The following is a 26,618-nucleotide window of genomic DNA, read 5'->3' on the forward strand; positions in this document are numbered from 1 at the left end:
AACGAAATCTCCCGCGCGGCCCACACGCGTGGCCCGCACAACACCACGTTCACGCGCGCAGCGGCCCACACGAGGCCGGCCCGCTAGCGAGGCGGCCCGCGGCAGGGGAGTCCCGCGTGCATTGATGACTTTGCAAAAGAGACCTTGAACTCCTCCCAATTTTTAATTAAGTACTAACACTATTTTCTCCTATCTCAGACCTTCTCACTTAACCCCTTGGCCTTTCCCTAATTCACCCATGTGCACCCCCCGGTGGCTCAGTGCATGGCGAGCGATGACACGGCGCGTCCGTGCCGCCCACTAGAGGCTCACGCTGGCCCGTCGATCGGGTCGATCTTCAACTATGGTCCAACCACCTACCCCAAGCAGCAACGTGGGGCGGTGGGACATGCTGGAGCGAGCTACAGCAATGCGCGACCGTCTGTGGTAGTGGCACAGCTGCCTCGGCGATCTAGGGCACCTAAGAACCTAACTGGCTAGCGAGGGAGCATCAGTAGACTACCGTGGACCTAGTCGAAGTGACGGTTGGGGTGAAGGATGTTGGAGGAGGTGTGGCCACGTGCGGCCGAGCTGTGCGGTGGCACACCGCATCTGCGGCGATGGAGAGACGGTAGCGGTTCCACTGGCGTGCACAAGGTGGAGAGGGAGGCAATGTGAAGCTAGTGGTGTGGGTGAATTGGCTCGGGAGAGATGGTAGGAAGGCTGCCCACATCCACAGCCAGACATGGCCTTATCGGCACGGCGGGGGTGGGGGTGACTCCAAAATTGGAGCTTGGCAGTGCCTTCTTCATGGTAGGGTGGGGTCAGGCAGCGAGAGCAGCTAATGGCAAAGACGTGAATGCGCTGAATTGAATGGAGGTGATCACTCGGTGGCCAATTGATGGCGTGGCTTGAAGGCGGCAGTAGAGAGAGATGGGACGGCAAGTGGGATCATCTTGGTCTTGCCTTGGTGGGACATGGTTGGCTTGATTGTGGAGGCACGCGCACAGACACTTTGGACAAGCGTGCACGTCCCCGACTGGTATGGCCCGTGGGGCCGTAGAGCCATAAATGACAAGGCGACGGCGAGCTCGGCCACATGCCCTTTGTAGTGGTGGATTCAAATTAGGTCGGTAGCGGCGCAGAGGTGCAGAGGACAGGCGCGGAAGTGACAGTGATGTGATGACACCGATAGTGGCTGTGTCGTGGTGCGGGGTGGGCCGGCAGTGCGACAGCGTGGCGAGGCCTGCAGCAGCACCGCTTGGCTATGCACGAAATTTAAAGAGCCTAAAACAACTAAACGGTTGCTTCTAGACCTAAACCATCTTCACCATGCTTAAGATGGCATATGAGGTTACCAACCCGAGCTAAAACATAACAACTTTTCTTAACCCGATTTCACAAAATAAATTACCAAATATGGCATTGTCTAGCTGTCTATACACTTAAAAATCTTCTAAGTGTATGAGCTGAATTTGATTCCAAGTTGTATTTCTAGGCTATTAGAAATGCTGGCTAGCAATGTTATTTTTCTACTGCAAGTATTTCATTGCCATCTACAAAGTTCATATTCCAAACTTTATTTAAGCGCTACACATATGTTCTATAGTGTTTTTGTTCAATAAAAATTAGTTTTAAACCCTACTTGATATACATGAGCTATTGAATCAACTTTGATTTAACATTTTTATTTGTCATTTTAGGTTACAAGAAATTGATCTACACACTCCATCACATGCATTATCACATAAACATGATGCTCATGACATGTCTTAGTAAATGATTTAGGGTGTAACACTGAGGGTGTTACCCATTTGCACATCATGCATTGATTTGGAAAATGAAGTTTTGGCCTTAAAACAAATGCGCAATGATATGAGTGCCAACTTGGTTGAGAACAATGAGATGAGTGCTAATCTTGAGAAAGAGATTGAACTCTTGCATACCACTTATGCCGAGTGCATTGGGAAGGAGATGGAAAACTTGAAAATGCTCCTTGTGGTACTTGTGATCGCCTCAAGTTTCAAAATGAGGTCTTGGCTAAAAGATGCAAGAGTTTTTGTGCTAAGTCTTTGGTTTCTCGTGATTCTTGCAACTTCGATGTTGGTGCTTCAAAGATTGCTTCTTTGCAACTGGAGTTGAGTTCTTGTGTTGCACGTGAGTCTTTGGATGATGGCACTTGTGCTAAGGCTTCAGATTGCTCTTCCATAGCTAGTCCTAAGCTTGTTGCTTCTTCAGATGATGTCCAGGGGATTTCTCATGGCAATGGTGCTTTTTGCATTTTTGGGTCTCAAATTCCCAAACCAACCTTCCATTTCACTTTTTGCAAGAAAGATGGACACACATTTGATTTTTGCTTTCACCGTGTCAAACACGAGCGACGTGTTTGGGCTAAGGCTTTTAGAAAGCCACGTGGCCTCTTCCATGGCATGTGCACACCTAGTGTTGGTGCTAAGTTGAACGTTGATGCTTCTTGTTCTAAGTCCCAAGGGACTACTCACTTGATGGAGAATGGTGATTTGTCCTCTCGAACCAAACCTTCTAATGGTCCCTTGCACCATTGCTCTTTTTGTGGGAAAGATGGGCATCAACAGAGTTTTTGCTATGGCATGCCAAACGCATGCGGCGAGCTCATTCTTCTAGGCCCTTGAATGTTCATAGCCTTTCTCATGGCATGAATACTTGTGGGCCTAGAACGAAGCCTCTTTTCATTGATGGATTTTATGACTCCTTCTCTTGTGGGCTAGGTCATGATCGCATACATGCTTCTGGTGCATCTTGTGTTGGTCCACGGCATGCTTCTCATGATGCTTCTATTGGTTCTTCTCATAAGACCTTGGGAGATGTTTGCCTCTTTTCTCTTGGTACCGCTCTTCGTTCTTCTCGAGTTGTCCTTTCGAGGAATGTTTCCAAGGATGTATCAAAAATACATTTGAACCAACATTTGTATCATGCTAACCCACATAATAAGTTGAGTGCTTCTTTTAGACATGTGACCAAGTCTTAGGTTCCCAAGTATATGCTTGCTAACCCTTTGGGATCAAAGACTCGGGTTTCTTTGTCCTCTCGTCTGTAGGTACGAGGACGTAGGGTGGAGAACATGTGCTTAGTGGAACTTGATCTTTGTTTGATGTGATCTAAACTTGATGGTTCTCTACATCCATGGTGATGGCCTCCAAGAGGCATGTGCTTTACTGTGGCGCCTACATACACCTTGTGAGCTATCATATAGACTCATACCTTGTACATTCATGTTTCCTACTTGTGGTATGAGATGGTTGTTCATGTGCTCACTTTACAGTTCTGGTATGTATCATACTTGTATTATGCTCTTGTAATTAGTCTAGCATGTTTTATCTTGTGTATCATATGCCACGCTAGCTTTGTGTATATCTTGGTGGATTAGCCACATTTCATGTTAGTGTGTGATCCTCATGAACATTTTGCCATGTTTTACCATGTGCTTAAATTGTGTAATTGGTATGGTGTTCATTAGGTATCATTTTCAGTTGTTAGCTTTTGTATAGTTACCACCCTATTGACATGTTTGCTAGCCCAAGCTTTTAGCCTTTTTAAATTAGTATCATGCTACATGCTTTTACTTCCCAATTGCCTTTCCCCCGGCGGACCACGTTTTTCCTTTCGTGGTGATCACTTTGCTTTTTGGCCTAGGATGAGTGGTTTTTAGCTGGCCCTTTTCTGAGCAAATGGCCCAACACGGGTATGCTTCACAGTTTACTAACCCCAGTGTTGAGTTTGCCTATCCTATGGCTTTTTATTGAGCAGGTCAAAGGACTGAAGAACATGTGGCTCATTGACTCCGGATGTTTGCGCCACATGATTGGAAGTCCCAAATGGTTCTCCAACCTCAACCAATGGTAAGTTCAGCGCTCTGAGTTTGGATTTATACTTCCCTTTTTAGCTTGGGAAGCTTTGGATCTTGTATCTTAGTTTTTGGTTTTCTTTGTAGCTTAGCTTTTGCTTTTTGTATCATATTGCATTGCAGCATCATGTATGATACATCATATTTTGAGGTTCATGATTATAGTTTGTTAGAGTGAGATAATGCTCTATTTGGCATGTTATGTATGTATATGATGGTGCTTTGGGCTTAGACTCCTTTTGATCATTTGATATATGTTATGAGCTAAGCTGCTTTTTAAATTGTGAACATGATTAATAACTATTAAGCACGAAAATTTATTCACCGATGGGATGGCAACTAACATGTGTAGGACTTGTTAAGATCTCTGATGCTATCACTTATATGCCAGGTTGCTATGTCTCTTGCTTTGAGTCATTCACTTTCTTAGACAACTATTCTTGTGCTAAAATTTGAAAATAAAGCTAAGTGATGAGAAAAGATCGAGAATGGTCTATACTATCCCACGTCAAGGTATTGAGACGGCTTCCAATTGGATGAACTTGAGCCTTTAGTGGATGCCGAAACCATTGTCTCAAGCTTCTGATTGTCTATGACATAGGCTTGGCATGGTTGCTAAGCTAGGCTGACAGTACAGATAAGCTCTCGCACACACATGTTTTGATTAAGTCTTGTGTTAAGCTGTAAACTCCGATAAAATTAAAATTTAATGAAAACATAAGTCTTAGGTTCATCTTTGACATGATGTGTCACCGCTGCTTCTAGTATACACTTGTTAGCACTAGGTTGATTTCCTACTTATACTTGCTATGTTCTATTTTCAGTGGTGAACCCCTTTTTGAATTGCTTAAAATTGCTCAAATTTGCTTAACTGTCATATTTCATTTCACTTGATCGGTTTGAGCATTTGCTAGCACTTGTATTTGTTGCTACACACATAACAATACTAGTTAGAGCATCTTTTCACTCTGATTGCTATACTCCTAAAACTTATGCATTTCTGCATCCCTTGCATTCACAACATATTTTGAGGGGGAGTGCTAGTTTTTTAGGGCTTGATAAGTGCATGTGTCCACAAGGGAGAGAATTGTTCCACACATGAAGGGGGGAGATACTTCCAAGGGGGAGAATGTGCTCTTCACTACAAATCCACCTAATGTTGAGTGCATGCATTCATTTGGGAGATTGCATTTGTTCAAGGGAGTTGCACTTTGAGTTGCTTTTGCTAGTGGTGTTGAACCCGTTCTGCCTCTTCTTGAGGGCTATCTTTGTTTTGCTTGGTTGCGTCGAGTTGTTGCCCATGTCTTTGGGAACCAAGTTTTGCTCATTTCAAATGACTCGGTTTTGGCTTTTGGTCATTTGGGTGAGTTCTTTTTCTTCTTCTTCTATTTCTTTTGCTCTATTGTCATGTGTTGGTGTTGACAATGCACTCATCAAGGGGGAGATTGCGAACACAAGGTTGATATGTGTCCTTGTGGTTCGATTGTGATGAGTGATTGTCAACGTGACTTGCGTCTTGGGTTGAGTTTGTGAACTAACTATGTCATGACTTGGGTTGTGCGACATGTCTCATGGCTTGTGGTGCGTAGTTGTAGAGCTCGGAGGCGGTGGTCAACGGCGAGGTGAAGGTTAAGTAGAGACGTGTCGTGCTGATGGACTAGAAGCAGTGAAGGACGGACGTGAGGCTTGGACTGAGTGATAAGGAGGCCGAGTGACCAGCCGTGGTGTCTAACACTTGGGGATATCGACAAGCGCAAGAGTACATGGGTGATAAACACAGCGTCGACCAAGTCAAGGAGGAGGAGGACGGTGTCGTGGCACTTGGTGGAGGCCGAACACGCATCTACATGGGAGATGTAGATGGCGTCGGTCAAGTCAAGATGGAAGACGAAGGGCGTCAAGCTTGGTGGAGGTCGGACACGCATCGACATCGGAGGGGTTTGGTGGTTTCGTCCTCAAAACCATTGGAGGGGTTTGACGGTTTAACCTCAAAACCATCGGAGGACGGTTTGCTGGTTTGGGCCTCAAAAGCAGATGTGGACGGTTTGATGGTTTGGGCCTCAAAACCATCGGTAACGAGTTTGACCGGTCTGGGCCTCAAAATCGGGGAGTGACGGATCGGTGGACACGTGGTGACATCTCAAAGGTTGCGTCGAGGCGAAACAATGTTGAGAAGGCGCCGGTCCGTTGGATCGATGAAGAAAAACTTGGACATATTTACCCCTAGCAAGTATTTGGGATGAATACTTCATGTGAGGGCGTTTTTGTGTTTTGAGGGACTACTATATAGGAAGAGTATATTCAGTAGCCAGCTACAAAATAAGTTATTCCGTAGCCACCTCTATTTACGATAATTTTATATACTAATTAACAATAATATATACTAATTAACGATAATATCAATACATATTTACGATAGTTGGGTTACTATAACACGGGAGGATATTTACCATAACGTTATAGTAAACCACTTAGTAAGGAGTTACTATAATCTCGTAAATTAATATAGTAATTATCGTAACTCAAAGTGACTACATAATAAGTTATTTTGTAGGCAACTACGGGTAAATATCTCTATATGTTATAACTACTACATGTAGCCGGCTAAAAAATAACTTATTCTGTAGTGCGTCGAGCTGACCGCGGTTACGTGTGCTTCTCCGTGCGTGTCTGTTCCAGTTTATGCTTGCTGCGCGTGGGTCTGTGCAGTCCCAGATCCTGCAGGTGAAATTGCTTCTGCGTTTATGTGATTTCGTTCAACTACAGCATCCAGTGCTTCGTCAGGTTGTGCTTCGGTTAGGAATTCCAGAGAGCTAGCACTTAGCTCTCGGCTTGGGTAAAAAGCACCGAAGCACACCAGTGCTGCTCAATCTACTGTGCAGCTTGGTCCGTCAGGCAGCAGCTGTCCCTGTGCTTCTGTGTTTTTCTGGATGAGCTCAAGCAGATTGTGGGCAGCCGGCAAGTGCAGCAGCACGATGCTTGCCTTGAGCCATTAGTATTTGATTGGTCGGAAGCTTTGTTTTTGAATACGTGAATTACTTCAAGCAATCATTGTCTTCGCTCTGTTCGCTTTTCAGTCATGGGACATTAGTATTTTCGCCTTGTTTAGTTGGACCTCAAAGTCCAAAAAGTTGCTATAGTACCTGTCACATCGAATGTTTGCGGCTCGTGCATGGAACATTAAATGTAGACGAAAATAAAAACTAATTGCACAGTTTGGTGGGAAATTGCGAGACGAACGTTTTGAGCCTAATTAGTCCATGTTTGAACACTATTTGCCAAATAAAAACAAACGTGCTACAGTAGCTCCAAAATCCAAATTCACCCAACTAAACGAGGGCTTTGTTGGAGTACTGCTCTTGTATGAGAGGGTGCTGATTTGTTTCATGCTTGAAGTGCTCACGGTTGTTTTTCCTTGTGTGTCAGATTGCAGGTGGGGCGGGTTCTTCCACGAGCCCGCATAGCCGCCCCGCAAGAATGGTATTTGTGGCCGATGTGGCTTAGCTGCAAGTTTTTGCGGTTTAATATTGTCCACTCCACAAGATTTATTTTTAATTTTAATATTTTTTGATAACTAATTTTAAATCTAACACTGTAAGTTTTTTTTATAAAAAAACTAACACTTTTGGCCGCGCCTATTGTCCTGGCGTGGCCAAATGCCTGTGCCGCGCCATTTTGATAACTAATTTTAAATCTAACACTGTAAGTTTTTTTTATAAAAAAACTAACACTTTTTGCCGCGCCTATTGTCCTGGCGCGGCCAAATGCCTGTGCCGCGCCATGCATAGTGGCGCGGCAGAGGTCTGATGTGGCGACAACCGGTTTCGGTGACCGTTGACGTGGCAGCTCTTGCCGCGCCACCGACCTTGGCATGGCAGTGCCGCGCCCTGATCCGTGGCGTGGCAGAGCCGAATAAATACCGTGCCCAGTCCCGTCTGCCCAAGCAGCAAGCCCGCCTGGCCGTCGCGCCCGCCGCCCGGACGGCGGTACCTGAACGGTTTAATCCGAACGCGTCGCGCCGATAGTGGGAGTTATTCTAAGTATTGCTTGACGTAAAATCAATAGTAGATTTATTTCTGTCTTTTGTTAAATTTTTTTCACGGCCGAATAGAGAATTTGATAAGCCAATGATTTGTTTTCCGTCTTTTATAATACGGTTAACCACCAATTTAACTAATCGATTATGAAAAATTGCCACCGGCGTCGAGATACGCCGGGACTGCCGGTTCCCGAACTAGTTGGTACTTAATCTCACCGGCAGTGCTGCCGCGACGCAAAGAAACGAATATGAAACAGATAAATGAAGTCCGTGCGCAAGTTGACAAGCTGCCACATAACATTTTCATTGTTTTGACATAAGTTTGACATAACATAACCAAATAACCCCGCAAGTTTTGGACGTCAATATTCGTTTGACCTAACAAACTAAGATCCAGGAGTGTAAGGATCCCTCGGACGCCTCTGTCTCTTCGGATTTGTTGACAACACATTGGGAGTGTAGCCAACGTCGGTATGGTCGCGTCGACGGTGCGTATGGCTCGTACCCTACAAGTATATGATACGCACGATTACTTATAATTCTTTATGATCATTAGTTCATGGAGCCTACGTATTTAAATAAACTATCTTTGATAGTACCTGTGAGGCTCCTTGGGTACCAAGCGAGGCACCATCTAGCTGAGATATGCCGATCTCGTGCTGCGGCCAATTGTCCCACTGGTCGTGCTGTTTGCGGAAGCTCGGGGGGTCGTCGTCCTCGTCGTCCTCGGTTGCAGGGTCCTTCCCAGCGCTATGATGTGGTGGTGTACGCACCGCAGAAGTGACACCCGACCGCGCCGGGAGTGGCGGTTCCTCATAAGGAGTGTCCATACAACTCAGCTTCTGAGCTAGCTTGCTACAGCTCTTCTTCACCTTCTGCATAAATAGACGTTAAAGTTAGTGCATTACCTAAACGCATATACACTAAAGAAACATTTTTGAAACGGACAAGTTTATGTTACCTCCATAAAAGCCACGAGAACGCCTGGCCCCTGACCTCTAGACTCGTGAAGCCAGAACGCTGCTTCGTTGGACAGCCTTGATAATTGTGTCGCCTGGGTACAGAAATGCGGTTGGACAGTTTTAGTACACATACTTAATACCAAAAGGATAACAAATTGTACCATTCAAGTATATTACCACATATCTTTGAAGCGTGGCTCTCTCCAGCTGTGTGTCCTCCCTAGTGGTAACGTCATACACATCTTCGATGATATCTTCCTCCGAGTCCTCGTCAATCGCCATGTCAGTGTACGGGGGCTTGATATATGTCCTCGTAGACCTGTGAAACCACCGCAGGTACTCGTCGAAGGTGTGCTGGTCGTGTGGAGGACCCGCATGGACCGGATGTCGTACCCTGTTCTGCCACAAATGGATGCGCGAGCTGTGTGTCACACGCCAATCCTTAGTCTTGTACCTCTTCCTGCGGTCATACCTGCAACAAAATGATGTTAGTTGTAACACACACCTCTGGATTATAGCATTGTTATTAATCGATAACGCACCTGTGCAATTCTTGGTTGGTGGAGTAAAGTGGTGGTGGGCATGGTTGGTGGAGTAAAGCGGTGGTGGGCAGCCTGTCATTCTCCCAAACTATCTGCAGACCTGAATGGGCAAGTGAATCTCGACCACATGGAAGAAAATAAGAGAGACGTCGCAGCGATACTCGTCTGACTCGTCCCTAGTGACAGGACTGAGATAGTCCTGGAGCTCCGAAGAATCCCAAAGACACCAATGCACCTGAAATTTCGTAATTGAGTTAGGTTGTGATATAGTATACATCGAACAAGACACATGTATGATAGTAAAGAGAGCGTAACCTGGTGCTGTGTCAGGACGTCGAGACCGTCCGTGTACTCCCTGTACTTGCGCCTCGCATTCCCTCTAACTAACTCTGCTTCCGTCCAGATATACAAAGCTGTAGGGAGTACATCCTGCCCGTTCCATTGCTGCATTGAACACGATAATGAATTAGCCATTAATAATGAATTCATATGTATCTGCCTCTAAGAATATAGTGAACCGAAGTACTTACCGGTAAACCATTATTAAGGGGCCTCCCAACGGGCCATTGTTCCTAACACCACACCTGAAGTAGGTACGAGCAACCCCCAAGGTTTGCATATCCTAAGGTGCGACGACAGACAACACATAGCTGTCGATACGTCCATGTCAGGACTGCGCTGTCCTAGCTGTACGCCGCTATGTTCTCCTACGGTTGTCGTAGTATGTCAAGTAACATTCAGCTGATCGTGTTACCCGAGGCGTCTAGAAAGAGGAAAGCACCAAGAAAGTGCCAGAGCCACACACGAGCGAACCTGACGATCAAAGCCTCCTCAGCCTGTGGGTCAAAGTAATCAAAGCGCTCCGTGATCCAGGACGACGAAACCCTGGAACTTTTCCTGAAATTGACCAAAGAAAATGAGACCCCATGGCTGCAGGAAAGTAATGCAAGTATTAAATAGGCTTGAATTACTCACTTATTTTTCTTGGAAGCATCGTCGTCCGGTGGAAGAAAGCCAGTAAACTGAGCCACCAGCTCCCTTCAGTCATCGTTGTCAACTATCCCTGTCACTGGAAGTCCCCCAACCAAAGGCCTAAAATAGCCTTCACGTCCTGCAACGTCAAGGTCATCTCGCCACAAGGTAGGTGGAACGTGTGGGTCTCAGGCCTCCACCTGTTATAAGAATAGAACGACTGTTAGTTGCCTCAAATTTGTTAGAAGAAAGTTTACGTACAAAGAATGCACTCGCACCTGTCTACAGCTGCAGTAAGTAGTGCTGGGTCAAGAGGCAGAAGATCGTGGTTGACAACATGGACAAGCTCGAGGAAGCCGGCACGCCGTATGTACGGTGCATAACGCTCGTCCCACTGGTGCGCCCTGGTGTGCGTGCGGGGCCTCAAAGGAGGCAAGGACACCTCTGCGTCATTGTCACTCAACATGTGTGCTCGGTGCTAGTCGTCGTACTCCACCTCAAGAATAGGGTACAACAGGTGCTACGTGGGAGAAGTCATCCTGTTGCGAATTAATAAACAAAGCGTTAGAGTATTCAAATTAACAAAATTTAAATTAACATTAGTAAGTTCACAAACAAATCACTAACCTAACTATCCTAAATCCCTAAACCCAAAATCCTAACTATACTAGATAATAAATACATAATCAATCCCTAAAATACCTAAACCCTTTTGGGTTTAGAGTAAACTAGTATCTATACCCAAAATCCCTTACTAAATAACTAACTATAAACTAAATAATAAATACATAAACAATCTCTAAACCCAAAATCCTAACTATACTAGAACACACAACCTCAAACCTACGTAAATCACAAACAAATTCACTAACCTAACTATCCTAAATTACTAACTATCATAAATCAATACCAATCATAAAACCCTAACTATCATAAATTACTAACTATCCTAAATCCCTAATTATCCTAAATCAATAATAATCAAAAAAATATGAAATCAACCCTAACTATCCTAAATTACTAACTATCCTAAATCACGAATTATCCTAAATCAATAATAAGCAAAAAAAAATATGAAATCGAGAGGAGGTACCTTAGGAGCGGAGGGCCTTGACGCGCCGGCGTTCGTGGCGCGGTCGGCGCGGGCGCTGCGCGGCGGCTGGCGGCGCTGGCGGCGGATGGGCGAGTGCGGGCGCTGGCGGCAGGCGGGCGGGCAGGGTGCGTGCGGGCGGGCGGCCGGCCACGCGGTATTTATTCGGCTCTGTCATGCCATAGATCAGGGCGCGGCACTACCGCGCCAAGATCGGTGGCGCGACGAGAGCTGCCACGTCAACGGTCTCCGAAACCGGTCGTCGCCACGTCAGACCTCTGCCGCGCCACCATGCATGGCGCGGCACAGGCATTTGGCCGCGCCAGGGCAATTGGCGCGGCCAGCCAAAAGTATTAGTTTAAAAAAAAACTTACAGTGTTATGATTTAAAATTAGTTATAAAAAAATGTTAAAATTAAAAAAAAATCACTCCACAAAGCCCAGTGGACAAGAGGAGAAACCCGCAAAGACCCGCAAGTGCCCGCGTTCTCCAATCGGACAGTGCCCCTGCTGCACCCATCAATTGATCAGCAGTCCTGTGTTATCGCACCGTGAAGTCACTGTGATGTCGGTGTGAGCAGAGCTCGCCCCTCGTGCAAACTACAACCACTGGCTCTCCTCTTCCCCTGTCTCCAGCGCGCCTGCTCTGCTCATCGTTCCAGCAGTTCGGATGCCGATGGCCGCCGCCACGCACATGGGCGGATACGCCCACTCCTCGATCCTCGTCCATCTCGCCGCGGCTGGCACCCACTCCTACTACCCAGCCACCAGCAGCAGCAGGTCCTCTACGGCCTTGACCTCGGCACGCTGTCCCGGTCCCTGACGACGCCCGCGACCGCTTCCCCGCCGCGCCCCAACCAGCTTCCGGCCCGCGTCCCGCCGGCGCGCGGGCAAGCAACTGCCAACCACGTACATCAGCGCCGACGCCGCCAGCTTCCGGCGCATGGTGCACCAGGTCACGGGAGCCGACAATGTGCTGACACAGGAGCTGACCGACCAAGCTGGCATGTACATGATGCTGCAGGCGTCCTCGAACGTCGTGGTTGCGCTGTGCTAGCTGATGGACGCTGCTGTTGATGTTGCTTGCGGACGCTAGTGGGCTTCAAACGTTTCCCCGCAAGTCCCACTGGCCGTTTGCGGCGATAGTCTTGCGGCTTGCACAGCCAAGCCACGCAGGCTTGAAGTGGCTGGCTGGAGCTGGTGCTGGACCAGCCAGCCAGTCCCCAGCCAGTTTAAATTGGCTGAATAGCTATTTGAAATTTAAACTCTTCTCCTCAACCAATTTCAGTTGTCTAAGTTCAACAAAACTACTAAAAATTGACAAAAAAAAAGTATGTAGCCATGGCCATGAATTTTAAACTACAAAACTCTCATGTATTAATCAACACTCATGGTATTTCAACTGATGAACTACACTTGTATTAATCAATTCTCATGGTATTTCAGTCCTCCTTGCATTGAAAACCAGCTTGTTCCTTAGCCTCAACTGAGAACTTCTTCCTACCTTCTAAGAACTCCTAACAAATGAACAAAGAATCATAAGCAATGGTCCAATCAAACACAAAAGTCAATAACACTACAATTAACCGGGATCGATGAATTTTCTTCGATTCAGAGCAACAGCTACATACAAAACAATCAAAAAAACAAAAGAAGGCATCCAAGTTGTGTTATCCAGTTCTCGACCCCTACTATACATCTTTTAAGCAATGAGTTATCAACAATCTGTACAAAGGAAGTAATAGTATGCCAATAATTATGTCTGCCTAAGTAAAAATGAAAAGATAGGAAATCAAAATATGAGATCCAGATAGCCAACCTGAACCAGTTCCACCAGCAATAGAGTGACAAAGAACCAAAACCCTCAACTCTATCACTTCCATCTGCTTCTCTGTCAACCATGTCCATGATATCATCAAAAACTAGTTCACCCTATGAGAATATGAAAAGGCATTTGAACATTTATTTCTAAAACGAGAAAAGGAACAATTAGCCTACTGACAAAACAATCAAGTCCTCAAAGCCTGCTAGATTGGTCCATCCAGTGGAAACCTTAGGTGCAAACAAAGATACAAAGCGCAACTATACCTGATGATATCCACTGGCCCAGTTGTTCGTGTACTCGTTGTTCTGAACTCCATTGATCACTCTCGGCTCCAGGTCACTGAATGCTAACAACTTCACAAAATCAAGCTTGCCAGGTCAGTGAATGTATGTACAGCTACATGCTACATGAATGAATGATCTGGGTGCTGGGTCATTTTCATCCCACCCTCACACATAACTTCACAAAATAAACTTACTAGGTCAGTGACAAATTCAGCAGCAATGTCCTTCACTAGTGACTACAGTTTGTGGCTGCAAAATCAAGAACACCACATATGAGCAAACAACAATGTCTTTTATTATCACTTACAATGTAAATTACTAATATGAACTGTATTGGATAATTGATTGCAGTATAAACTTAATAAAATAACAAAAAATTAAATTAAGGAAGTAGAAAAAGGATGAAATAATCTTGGCCCATTCAGTTACTTACCTTATACAGATGATACATGCATTTACTAAACAGGATCTACTTCTAGTTCGTAGCTACCAAATGACAGTCCATTACAAATACCCAACAAATGACACTCCATTTGTTCAATCCATACAACAAAAGATTACAACATCCACTAGGGTTAACAAATCTTGCCCCACACAAAATGCATTCCTTAAATACCTAACTTAAATTCAAGTACTAAAGTAGGTTCATTACATCACCTTCCCTCAACTATATTCCACTCCACACTACAGCTGATATCAACTCCCTTACTACAGTTGTTTGGGTTCCACTATTTAGTATCACCCACTCCGATAGCTCATACGACGGTGCATTATGTCCATACTTATGCGTCCACAAATAATTATCCATTGCAAAGAATGATATGATAATCATCGCTTGCTTTTTCCTCGGAAAGAAAGGAACCCGTTCAAGAATATGCCACCGTTCTTTGAGCCCCCCAAATCTCCTTTCATTTACATTGCGCAGCCTCGCATGAATGTAGTTAAATTTCTCTTCACGTTCTAACGTCTCCAATTCTACGCCCCTAAAGTCGTTTATATGGTACCTTGTATTCTGGAAAGAAGTCATGTATCCTTTCGTCTCCGTGTATCCCGAGCCTGCCAGGTAGTAGCATCCTACAATAATTAAAATAATTCCACAATTAGTGCCAACAATGGCCTACCAACTACCTACACACATACTGCATCAAAGATATTTTCAAGCTATCACGAACCTGCTGGTGGATGCGGGAACCATTCATCGCCCTGACAGTCTCTTAGGACTACCATGTCATGACATGCTCCCGCCTTCCCGGCACCCACATAGGTGAAGCGGCCATCCATATCCACAATGGCGCAAACATTAATTGAAGTTTCTCCTTTCCTATTGAAGAAGTCACCTTTGGCTTTATGATTAACCTCAACCTTTATGTGGGCACCATCTATATCACCTATGCACCCATCAAACCATGGTGCATATTCAGCAAGTTTCTGGCTGACTCGTGGGTAGTTCCTATCTGCTGAAACTAGTATAGTCTGTGCCCACCTATACATAACCTCTGCTAGTGCAGTTACCTTCCTACTAACCGTATCTAAGGACCTTTCAAATCTGTCTTTGCATTCTCTAATAGCAGACTGGTGGGCACAAGTCCAGACATACATTCCTAAAGCTTCAACGGAACTACACTTGTCTGTAGATGGCAGCCCAAACGGAAGCACACATGTTATGCAAATGCATGAAGGCATCACGGGACATACGTAAATTGTCTATGCATTTTGTGGGGTTGTCAAGAGTAAGTTGCATCCATTGCGCGCCAGTGAGCTTGGGTATGGGACAAGGGGGATTTGCCGTAGGATGTTGCTGCGCTAGCATACCTTTCAACCTTCTTAGCACCACAGCTGCCTTTGCCAAGTTCACCATGCCTGGTCCTTCACTAGAAGTGTCGCTATTGGACGACTCCTCATTGCTACTCATGCTGCAATATTAAAAAGGGCACAAACCAAAAAGATGTGACAACATATATTGGCATGGTATCGTACCAAAAATAACAAGAAAGAAGCACTTTCAATTACCTCAATACACATGGAGGCACAACAGTCAATTAATGAAATTTCTACAGTCAATTAATGAAATATCTGGCGCTGTTAAACAATCTCCTGCTACCAAAGTTTACTATACATGCTCAAATCAGAAATTGACATAAAATAGAATGCAGATGGCGCTTCAACTAGAATGCTCATCTAAGTGAACATAGTTCTCGACAACGGTCTTTATTACAACGAAAGCAAAGAACATAACGCTGACAAGGTACATAAACAACTCAACATGCTAATGCTGGAAAACTAAACCAACTTAACAAGCCGCAGGAGGAAGTATGGTGCTGGTCACTTTGACTTGGAGGAAACGAAGTCCCATGAGACATTCACCTAGTTCAATCGTCCCTCTTTTGTTTGCAAATTAAGAAAAGCCTGACGACGGATCCTGTTGCTGCAAAGATTAAGGGATTGGGCAAAGACTACATCACTCTCGCTGTAACCATCTTGCTTAAGAGTCTCATGGACTTGGGCAATCTCCTCGGCATCAGTGGCTACATGGGCCTGTTTCCCCCTAGCATCCCTGATAATGTTGCTCAGGTCATCAAGGCAGTCATCAAGGGTTGTTGTCCTGCTACTCTTCTTACTGTGAGGACTGTTAACGGAATGGTCCCTAGTGACTCTCTTAGAGGGCTAACCAACACTACGTGGTTGTAAGGGCTCATCGGACAAGGCTCGAGGAGTTTGAGGGCTGGCACTACTAGGTGTATGGTCAGGTTGATGTCCCCCTGCAGATACCAACTCGCCCCTGTCACGTGGAGTGCGTCCCAAAATCAAGGTCAGTTGCTCATAGCATGGTGGACGTCTGAACCTCTCACGGGCGGTTTTGTTACTTTCCTGCACGTGATCCAGGGATGACCATGTTACTAGTCAGTTAGTGCGAACCTAAATGCTAAAAAAGAGTCAACAAAAAGGGTGTAGTTAGTACCCCGTTGCCTGTGGCGTACCAACCGGGATCAGCTGTCACCTCTCCAGTCTGCGGGTCATGGCCAAGCCTAGTATGGATCTGTCCGTCGCACCAATTGAAATACGCCCTTTTCAGCTCGTTGTGCTTGTTCTGGAGCTGTTTCTTGTTGTACCCGAGCCTTGTGGCCTCGTTAAAGGCACGATAGACATTTGTCCACCCAAGAGAGGTTGGGTATTGTTGCCCCAGTGACATAGGTTTTTCTGCTGAGTGATTAGCTCAAGAAACAATGAGCAGGTTTTTTCATCCCAACTAGCACGGTCACGGTTCATCTAATGCAATGTGCGAAATTCCGATGTATTATTGTCATGGATGCTATGGAAAAGGGAAAAAGATGTTTCTAGCATTACGCAAAGTAGGGTTCGGGCGAAGGTAAAGGGAACTTGCCTTTCCAAAACGTTTGCGGTGTTTTGAACGGAGGTAGTACGCAAAGTAGGGTCCGGTTGCAAGATTGGAAGCAATTAGGATCTTGCTAGCTTATGCTTGTGCCCACAACATCAAGTTGTACCAAATGGATGTGAAAAGTGCATTTCTCAATGGGTACATCAATGAGCTTGTGTATGTTGAGCAACCTCCCGGTTTTGAAGATAAGAAGAAACCCAACCATGTCTTCAAGTTGAGAAAAGCTTTGTATGGATTGAAACAAGCACCTAGAGCATGGTATGAGAGATTGAGGGATTTCCTACTCTCTAAGGGATTTAAGATGGAAAAGGTTGACACCACTCTCTTCACCAAGAAGCTTGGAAATGACTTGTTTATAATGCAAATCTATGTTGATGATATCATCTTTGGGTCAACAAATTAAGAATTTTGTGAGGAGTTTAGCAAGATGATGGCAAGTGAGTTTGAGATGTCCATGATTGGAGAGCTTAGTTACTTCCTTGGTCTTCAAATCAAGCAAATGAAGAATGACACATTTGTAAGTCAAGGCAAGTATATCAAGGACATGCTCAAGAAGTTTGGAATGGATGATAGTAAAGCTATTAGTACACCAATGGGGACAAGTGGAAGCTTAGATAGTGATGCTAGTGGCAACATGGTGGATCAAAAGATGTATCGGTCTATGATTGGAAGCCTACTCTATGTGACCGCATCAAGACCGGATGTGATGTTTAGTGTATGCATGTGTGCTAGATTTCAAGCCTCACCAAGAGAAAGTCATTTGAAGGCAACAAAGAGAATATTAAGGTACTTGAAGCATACACAACATGTTGGATTATGGTATCCCAAAGGAGCAAGATTTGAGTTGATTGGATATTCGGATTCCGATTATGCGGGATGCAAAGTTGAGAGAAAGAGCACATCGGGCACATGTCAACTATTGGGAAGATCACTTGTATCTTGGTCATCAAAGAAGCAAAATAGTGTAGCACTTTCAACCGCCGAAGCGGAGTACATTTCGGCCGGTAGTTGTTGTGCTCAATTACTTTGGATGAAGGCTACTTTGAGTGACTTTGGAATCAAGTTCAAGCAAGTGCCATTGCTATGTGACAATGAAAGTGCCGTAAAGCTCACCAACAACCCGGTTCAACACTCAAGAACAAAGCATATTGATGTCCGCCACCATTTCATAAGAGATCACCAACAAAAAGGGGACATTTGCATAGAGAGTGTGGGCACCGAAGATCAACTTGCCGACATATTCACCAAGCCACTTGATGAGAAGAGGTTCTGCAAGCTAAGGAATGAATTGAACATACTTGACTTCTCCAATATGTGTTGATGCACCCCCATTATTTGACATGCCTCTCCTTCGAGCAATCCAAGGTAAAAGTTGATTGGCATGGCATACATCCTTGCTAAGGACATGATTAGTGCATCTAGGCATATTTCACATTTGAATAGGCTCATTCATGAATATTAAATGAACTTGATGCTTGTATGGTACCACTATTGCTTGTATGTTTGAAATGATCTAGTGGTAGCATATGACATGTTTGTGGGCTTGTAAACCTAGTGTTTGATTTAGAAAATGAGCTATAAGTGTTTAACTCAACATGGTATAAGATAACCCTTATTTGGAGGTGTGAAGAAGCTTGTCCTTGGATCAAACCGAGTTAAATAACTTTTGCAAGTACTCTAGATTGAACAAATTGGGAAAATGATCCTCATTTCACATGGTTTCACCCCAACATATCTATAGTTTGAGGTCACCCCTATCTATACTTTAAGCCTTTGTGGTCATTGATGACAAAGGGGGAGAAATAGTGTACAAAGATAGTGAAACAAAGGGGAAGAGATAATAGATGACAAAAGAAGGGGATCAATTCAAATTTTGAGCATACAAATAGGGGGAGCAAGCTCATAAACTTGTATGGTACATTTGAATGAGCATTACATATGTTTGCTTGCATGGCATAAGTTTTAATTTCAAAAATCCATGCTTGTGTGGTGTATGCTAGTTGTAGGTTTGAATGTTGAAATGAAAAACTAGCATGCATAGGCTAAGTAACTAGACTTATGTTCATTATATGGAAACTAGACCCTTGCATGTAATGTTGATCTCACGGGGTATTCTAGTTCCTGTATATGTCTAGTTACTAATGGTGCTAAGGATGGTATATTGATGCACTCCGATTGGTATCACGCTTCAAAGGTCCATTTCTTATACCTTAGCATCATTTGGTAGAAATTGACTCCTATATTTCCTATCTAATCATATGTGCAAAACTTCAATCCAAACTCTTAGCACATATGTAGGGGGAGCAATTGCTATCATATGGAGTTCATGAAACTTGCCCATATCCTTTACACTTGGTAAATATGCTTGGGCAAGCAACATGGATTCAAATAAACTTTAATTCATATCTTTGTATAAGGGTTGTCATCAATTACCAAAAAGGGGGAGATTGAAAGCTCTAGTTTGGTTTTGGTTAATTGATGAAACCCTAAGTGCTAACCTAGTTTATCAAGATGATTATGAGATAGGTAGCACTACTCCAAGTGATGAAGCAATGGCGAAGATCATGACAATGGTGATGGCATGGTGATGGTCAAATGCTTAAACTTGGAAAAGAAGAAAGAGAAAAACAAAAGGCTCAAGGCAAAGGTATAAAATATAGGAGCCATTTTGTTTTGGTGATCAAGACACTTAGTGAGTGTGATCACATTTAGGATTGATAGCCGTACTATTAAGAGGGGTGAAACTCGTATCGGAATGCGGTTATCAAAGTGCCACTAGATGCTCTAACTCATTGCATATGCATTTAGGATCTAGTGGAGTGCTAACACCCTTGAAAATGTTTGTGAAAATACGCTAACACATGTGCACAAGGTGATACACTTGGTGGTTGGCACATTTGATCAAGGGTAGTGAAGTTTAGGTGCAAGGGCAAGAAACTCCACCGGCGGAGTGTCCGCCCGTAGAGTGCGGACAGTCCGACGGTGCCACCGCCACCCTAGATAGAAAAATCGGTGGTCACTGTGAGTGACCGGACGCTGATCTTGGGTGGACCGGCGCGTCCGGTCAGGCATAGCAGAGAGGTCGCCAGTTTCGGTGTTGCACCGGACGCTGGACCTGAGATGCACCGGACGCTAGTTTCTACGTCCGGTCAAACTGACATGGCGACACAGTGACTAGGGTTTAGCACCGGACGCTGGTCTGTGTCCGGTCAAGGTGGACCGGACGCGTCCGATCGAAGAAAACCAGATTTGGACCGTTACTGTAAACGACCGGACGCTGGTGGTTCAGCGTCCGGTCAGTTTTGCCAGAGCGTCCGGTCAGTTAATAGCCGTTGTGATCTGGCTGCTCAAGTTTAACTCAGAATGACACGTGGCTTACATCTGTGGACCGGACGCTGTGTCCAGGGTCCGGTCAGTATGACCGGAGCGTCCGGTCAGAGCGCGATTTACCCAGTGAAGGGGTATAACGGCTCTATTTGATGGGGGCTCTATTTATAGCCCCATGGCCGGCTCAAGGGATAACTCTTGCACATTTTCATTGACATAGCAACCTTGTGAGCTTAGCCAAAGCCCTCCCACTCATCTCCATCATTGATTCATCATCTTTGTGAGATTGGGAGTGAATCCAAGTGCATTGCTTGAGTGATTGCATCTAGAGGCACTTCGTATTCGTGTTGCGCTGTGGATTTCGCTTGTTACTCTTGGTGGTTGCCACCACCTAGACGGTTGGAGCAGCGGTGGAGGATTGGCACGAGTTGGTGATTGTTCGTGGCCATCTCTGGTGATTGTGAGGGGAGTTGTACCTTCCCCGGCGAAGCGCCGAAAGGTAACTCTAGTAAATTGCTCGTGTCATTGAGTTACCTCACTTGTGGGTCGGTTCTTGCGGTGTCCAATCGTGTGGACGAGGTTTGTGAAACACCTCTTAGCCACCGAACCACCAAGTGTTGGTCGACACAACGGGGACGTAGCGTGTTGGCAAGCACGTGAACCTCGGGAGAAAATCGTTTGTCTCTTGTCTTTGGCATTCTCCTGGTAATTGGCTATATATTCATCTTGTGATTGGTCCATCCCCTACACGTCGGTATAATCACTCTACTCACTTATTTACATTCTTGCAAACTAGTTGAAACAAGCTCTTTAGTGTAATTAGAATTGAGAGCTTGCTTTATTATTTACATTCATCTAGTTGAGCTCTTTAGAGTAGCAAGATTGAGAGCTCTTATTGAGTAATTACATAGCAAGTTTGTGTGCCTAAGTAATCATTGCAACTAGAATTATTGGATAGGTGGCTTGCAACCCTTGTAGAGCTAGAGCAAGTTTGCATTACGCTATTTGTCATACTAATCAAATTGCTCTAGTTGATTTGTAGATTTTTAAATAGGCTATTCACCCCCCCCCCCCCCTTAGCCATATTAGGACCTTTCAAGCGGCCAAAAGTTTCTCGAGAAATTTTACGGCTTCCATTGGCCTCCTCTCTGGTCGTCGTTTTCGGTCCTTCAACTTGATGATCTAGCACTAGGTCCATCACTCCTCTGTATTGTTCGATGGGTCATTCCATCTTACTCACACATATCTGGTGATCATCGTCTCGCCGGATGTTCCACTGTACCTCTATCTTTTCATTTGGTGAATGACATGGTGATCCTTGTTTTCAATGTGCATCGTCCATGTGCCTCGATGTTGGTCACGATCAAGTGCTCAGATGTTTGGTCTAGCAAGGAATCTTCATCATATCTTCTTTGTTTTAACTCGGATTTTGATCGTTCTTCTTCTATATTGTTCCTTAGCGTCCATAAACCTATGCAAATTTGTCTAACATATCTTGATGAGTTTACACTTTACTACAAATGCATCTATTGTAGTAAGCATGAGCCTATTGACGATCAAAATTGGCCGTTGCGGCTTTGTTGGCAAAACCAGCTAGGTAGGGTTGTCAGGCCAACTAGGCCATGTTTTACAAACTGGCTAGGCTGGGTTGCCAGGTTGGCTAGGTCAATTTTAACCGAGTGGAGATCTATGTTGAGTTTGAGTTGTAAACAATCTTTAGATGCGATAAGTCCACCCCCCCCCCCCCCCCCCCCCCAAATAAATATGAGGGGGCAATGACCGATTGAGGATATTCAGTCGATGATATACTATTTTGCCTTTTCCAAACCATAGCATTTCCATCCCCAATTGTTATTCTGCAAGCTCCTCAATAGTGTTTGTGGGTGTTCTAAATGACCTGCCGAGATCCTAGGACAACCCTATGTGCACCTTCCCAGTGGGCTCTTTCTCAGGATGCATTTTCTAGGCTTTCGTGATTTCTCTAGTAAAATAAGTTAGGCCAATTTCTGAAGTCGGCTAGGCCAGGTTGGCTAGGGTTCTTCACGAGGTGATCTCCATATGATCTGAGCGTTCTAGCTCTTTGAGTGTGGGATCAGATTTGCGTCCACAGAGCAAAAATGATCTCACGATGTAGAGGCTGTTATATCAATCAAACCATTTAAATAAACTGGGCGAAAATATAGGTTGGCCAAGTGGGAGTTAATGTGCCAACCCAAAATCAAGGGGGTTTAGGCATACATAATTTGGAGCTACAAAATAAATGTTTATTGAGTAAATGGCTATATAAATTATTAAATGAGGAAGGTCTTTGGCAACAACTTTTGAGAAATAAGTACCTAAAAGATAAACCACTTGGGAGCTGTACAAAAAAACCAACAGATTCACATTTTTGGAAAGGTCTGATGAAAGTTAAAGATACCTTTATGAGTTTCGGCACTTTCAAGGTGTTAGATGGGTCCCAAATCCGCTTCTGGTTTGATACCTGGTTAGGTAATAAACCGTTGAAGGATAAGTTTCCCGCATTGTTTAATATAGCGAGAAGAAAAACAGGATTATGTGGCAACTGTTCTTGCAACGGTCCCTTTAAATATTTCCTTCCGACGAAATTTAGTGGATAGGAATTTAAGAGATTGGCACATGATTGTAGCTTCTCTACAAGATATAAACTTACAGGGGGAAAGGGACAAATTTCACTCAACACTTAATTCATCAGGTACCTTTTCAGTGAGATCTATGTATGCTGCGTTAATTAACAATGGGGTAAGGGTGTCATAAGATATTTGGCAGGTTAAGATCCCATCAAAGATTAGAATTTTTTTGTGGTATTTAAAGAGAGGTGTGATTTTAACTAAGAATAACCTTGCTAGACGTAACTGGAATGGTGAGAAAAGTTGTGCTTTTTGCCATTGTCCAGAAACGATCCAACATCTCTTTTTCCACTGTACATACGCTAAATTCTTATGGCGCGCTGTTCATCTCATGTTTGGATTACCACCCCCACTGAGTATAGATGATCTTTTTTGTTAATTGGTCAAAACGGGGTAGTAAGCTTTACAATTCATTGTTTTTAACTGCAGCTTCAGCTTTATATTGGACCATTTGGATAACAAGAAATGAGGTAGTCTTTGACAAGTGCAGACCAAATTTTTTTTTGCAGGTTCTCTTCCGGGGAACTTACTGGCTGCGGCAATGGGCAAAGTTGCAGCGGCGTGAGGAGCTTCGTCTTCAGCTTCTTGCGGGGCAACGTTTAGAGACGTCCGCGCTTCACTTCTTTAGTTCCAATGGATGGTTATCGAACAGATTTATTGGTTAGCGTTTGTCAGGATCTCTTTGGTGTCAACTTTGTTATCCTTTTGGATGTTTTGTGGCTCTCTAAGTTTTTGAGTTGGGCAAGGGTCTTAGACCTGGTGTTTGTAATAATTGGCCTGATTCTACCATCGGATAGATGAAGCCGGATGTTTTATCCATTATCTAAAAAAAATTAAACTGGGCATGAAAAGAATGTAATGTGAATCAACTCTCACGTTTTTGGCTTTCTGTGTATTTAATTTTAGCCTTGTCTTTCTAGTTCGATATGTTGAATGGGAAGTAATAGGCAACAGATTTCTCACCAACTATTGCTACCAGGTCGGTGGTAGAGCAATGCATGGTTCTAGTACGTGAGAGGTGAAATATTTGACGAAATAGATTTGCGAAAGTATGGGCAACCTGCTCGGTAGTTCGCACTAACAACAAAGAAAGCGAGAGTTCTTGAAGGAATCGCACACGCACTGAATTTTCTATACCAAAAACCACTGCCCAATACCTACAGCGCTCCTTGCTTTCTGTTACCCTCTTGAAACAAATGGCACCAACCCCAGTTAGATTAGTCCCTACCAGCACGTTCACTGAAGTGAGGAATATTGCCTATTCTTGTTAGGCAGGATGGGCATGAAGGCAAGAAGTATGGACAAGTGCAACGCATTTTATTTGTCCTTGATGAATTCAAAATCTTGCGAGACATGGGCGCAGAGGAAAGCCTCTCCACACGGCTCGTGTGCAGAGGACATAAATATACACGAGGGCGCCAAAACATTTCCCAACTCACCAAGAACAGCGCCGCCATTTCTTTATCGCAGCGCCTAAACCCAGCCCTCCTAATTATATCGCCACAGTGCTGTTACAACCAGGTGCGATTCCAAGCTTAAAACGCACCGGCATGGCCACTGTACTGGATGCTGGTGTCCTGCACTCGCACCCCTATGCCGTCGCCGCGGCGGCAGCCGCATTGGTCTCGGCGTACATGGTGTGGTTCTGGGCGCTGACGCGGCGGCTGTCCGGGCCGCGGATGTGGCCCCTCGTCGGCAGCCTGCCCAGCGTCGTCCTGAACCGGGCGCGGGTCCACGACTGGATCGTCGACAACCTGCGCTCCACGGGGGAAGCGGCCACGTACCAGACGTGCATCCTGCCGCTGCCGTTCCTCGCGCAGCGCCAGGGGCTGGTGACCGTGACGTGCCACCCGCGGAACCTGGATCACATCCTGCGCGCGCGTTTCGACAACTACCCCAAGGGCCCCATGTGGCAGGCGGCGTTCCACGACCTCCTAGGCCAGGGCATCTTCAACTCCGACGGCGAGAAGTGGCAGCTCCAGCGCAAGACGGCGGCGCTCGAGTTCACCACGCGGACCTTGCGCCAGGCGATGGCACGCTGGGCCAACCGCATTATCAAGTACCGCCTGTGGAGTATCCTCGCAGACCACTGCGAAGCCGCAGCGAGCGTCGACCTCCAGGACCTGCTCCTGCGCCTCACCTTCGACAACATCTGCGGCCTCACTTTCGGCAAGGACCCCGAGACATTGTCGCCGGGGTTGCAGGACAACCCCTTCGCCAATGCCTTCGACTCCGCTACCGAGGCGATGCTGCAGAGGTTCCTGTTCCCCAGCTTCTTGTGGCGCATCAAGAAGGCGCTCGGCGTCGGCAGCGAGCGGAACCTCCGCGAGAGCCTCGCGATCGTGGACCAATACATGACAGAGGCCATCGCGGCGCGCAAGGCGACGCCGTCGGACGACCTGCTCTCCAGGTTCATGAAGAAGCGCGACGGCAATGGCAGGGCGTTCCCAGAGGACGTGCTCCAGTGGATCGCGCTCAACTTCGTGCTCGCCGGGCGCGACACGTCGTCCGTCGCGCTCAGCTGGTTCTTCTGGATGCTCATGCTGCGGCGCGACGTCGAGCGCAAGGTGGTCCTGGAGATCGCCTCCGTGCTCAGGGAGACGCGGGGCGACGACACCGGGAGGTGGACTGAGGAGCCGCTGGACTTCGACGAGCTGGATCGCCTCGTGTACCTGAAGGCGGCATTGGCGGAGACGCTGCGGCTGTACCCGTCGGTGCCGCAGGACTCCAAGTACGTGGTGGAGGACGACGTGTTGCCCGATGGCACCTTGGTGCCGGCCGGCTCAGCGATCACCTACTCCATCTACTCGGTTGGACGAATGGAGAGCATCTGGGGGAAGGACTGCGCTGAGTTCCGGCCTGAGCGGTGGCTCTCCGCTGACGGGACCCGGTTCGAGCCGGCCAAGGACGCGTACCGCTTCGTGGCGTTCAACGGCGGGCCGCGGATTTGCCTGGGCAAGGACCTGGCGTACCTGCAGATGAAGTCCGTCGCGTCCGCTGTGCTGCTGCGCCACTCGGTGGATCTCGTCCCTGGGCACAAGGTGGAGCAGAAGATGTCGCTCACTCTGTTCATGAAGAACGGCCTCCGCGTGCACGTCAAGCCGCGGGACCTCGCCGCATACGTCACGGCACCGGAGGAAGCACCGCAGCTGGGAGCCTCTGTGATCCCGACCACAACTGCAGCAGCTGCATAAGCCTTGCATGTGCCCGCGCACATTGGCATTGGCTTCTTCGTGCTGAAGTTCTTCTATGCGCCTCTGCCTGTCAAAGTCATATCGTTTTCTCCGTTTCCCCCCTCTTCGTTAGACCGTTAAGTTTGTGGGTGACATGGCGTCATATGGTTGTACTTGTGTGCTTTTTGTGTGGTTGGATCGGTTTGTGTACTTTTGTTCAGGTCAATGGATCGACAGAGCAATGGAGTTCTTTACTTTGCACATACAAGTATAAAACCTGTTTTAAATCAGTGGCGGAGGATGGAGGGTGTATCTCTCTCGTCTCTGTCTGTGTACACACAAGCGGTAGGCTAAAATGTGCCCAGGCATATTCTATACAACGGATGTGTCACTCTAAAGGCGTGTTTAGTAAAACTTCTGTTTGAGGCAAAACAACTTCTCTGATAAAATAGTTTTTTTTAGCCCTAGCTTCACTTGGTATAAAAAAAATGTTTGGCA

General features: G+C 45.8%; 1 protein-coding gene across 1 annotated transcript; it reads left to right on the plus strand.

The window, feature by feature from the left end:
- Positions 1 to 24,401: 24,401 nt before the first annotated feature.
- Positions 24,402 to 26,350, plus strand: LOC136453568 (cytochrome P450 86A1-like). Its single transcript, XM_066454128.1, has one exon. The coding sequence runs from the start codon at positions 24,498 to 24,500 to the stop codon at positions 26,139 to 26,141; it is 1,644 nt and encodes a 547-aa protein (XP_066310225.1). The 5' UTR covers positions 24,402 to 24,497; the 3' UTR covers positions 26,142 to 26,350.
- Positions 26,351 to 26,618: the final 268 nt, after the last annotated feature.

Source organism: Miscanthus floridulus, chromosome 5 (assembly GCF_019320115.1).
Source record: "Miscanthus floridulus cultivar M001 chromosome 5, ASM1932011v1, whole genome shotgun sequence".
NCBI lineage: Eukaryota > Viridiplantae > Streptophyta > Magnoliopsida > Poales > Poaceae > Miscanthus > Miscanthus floridulus.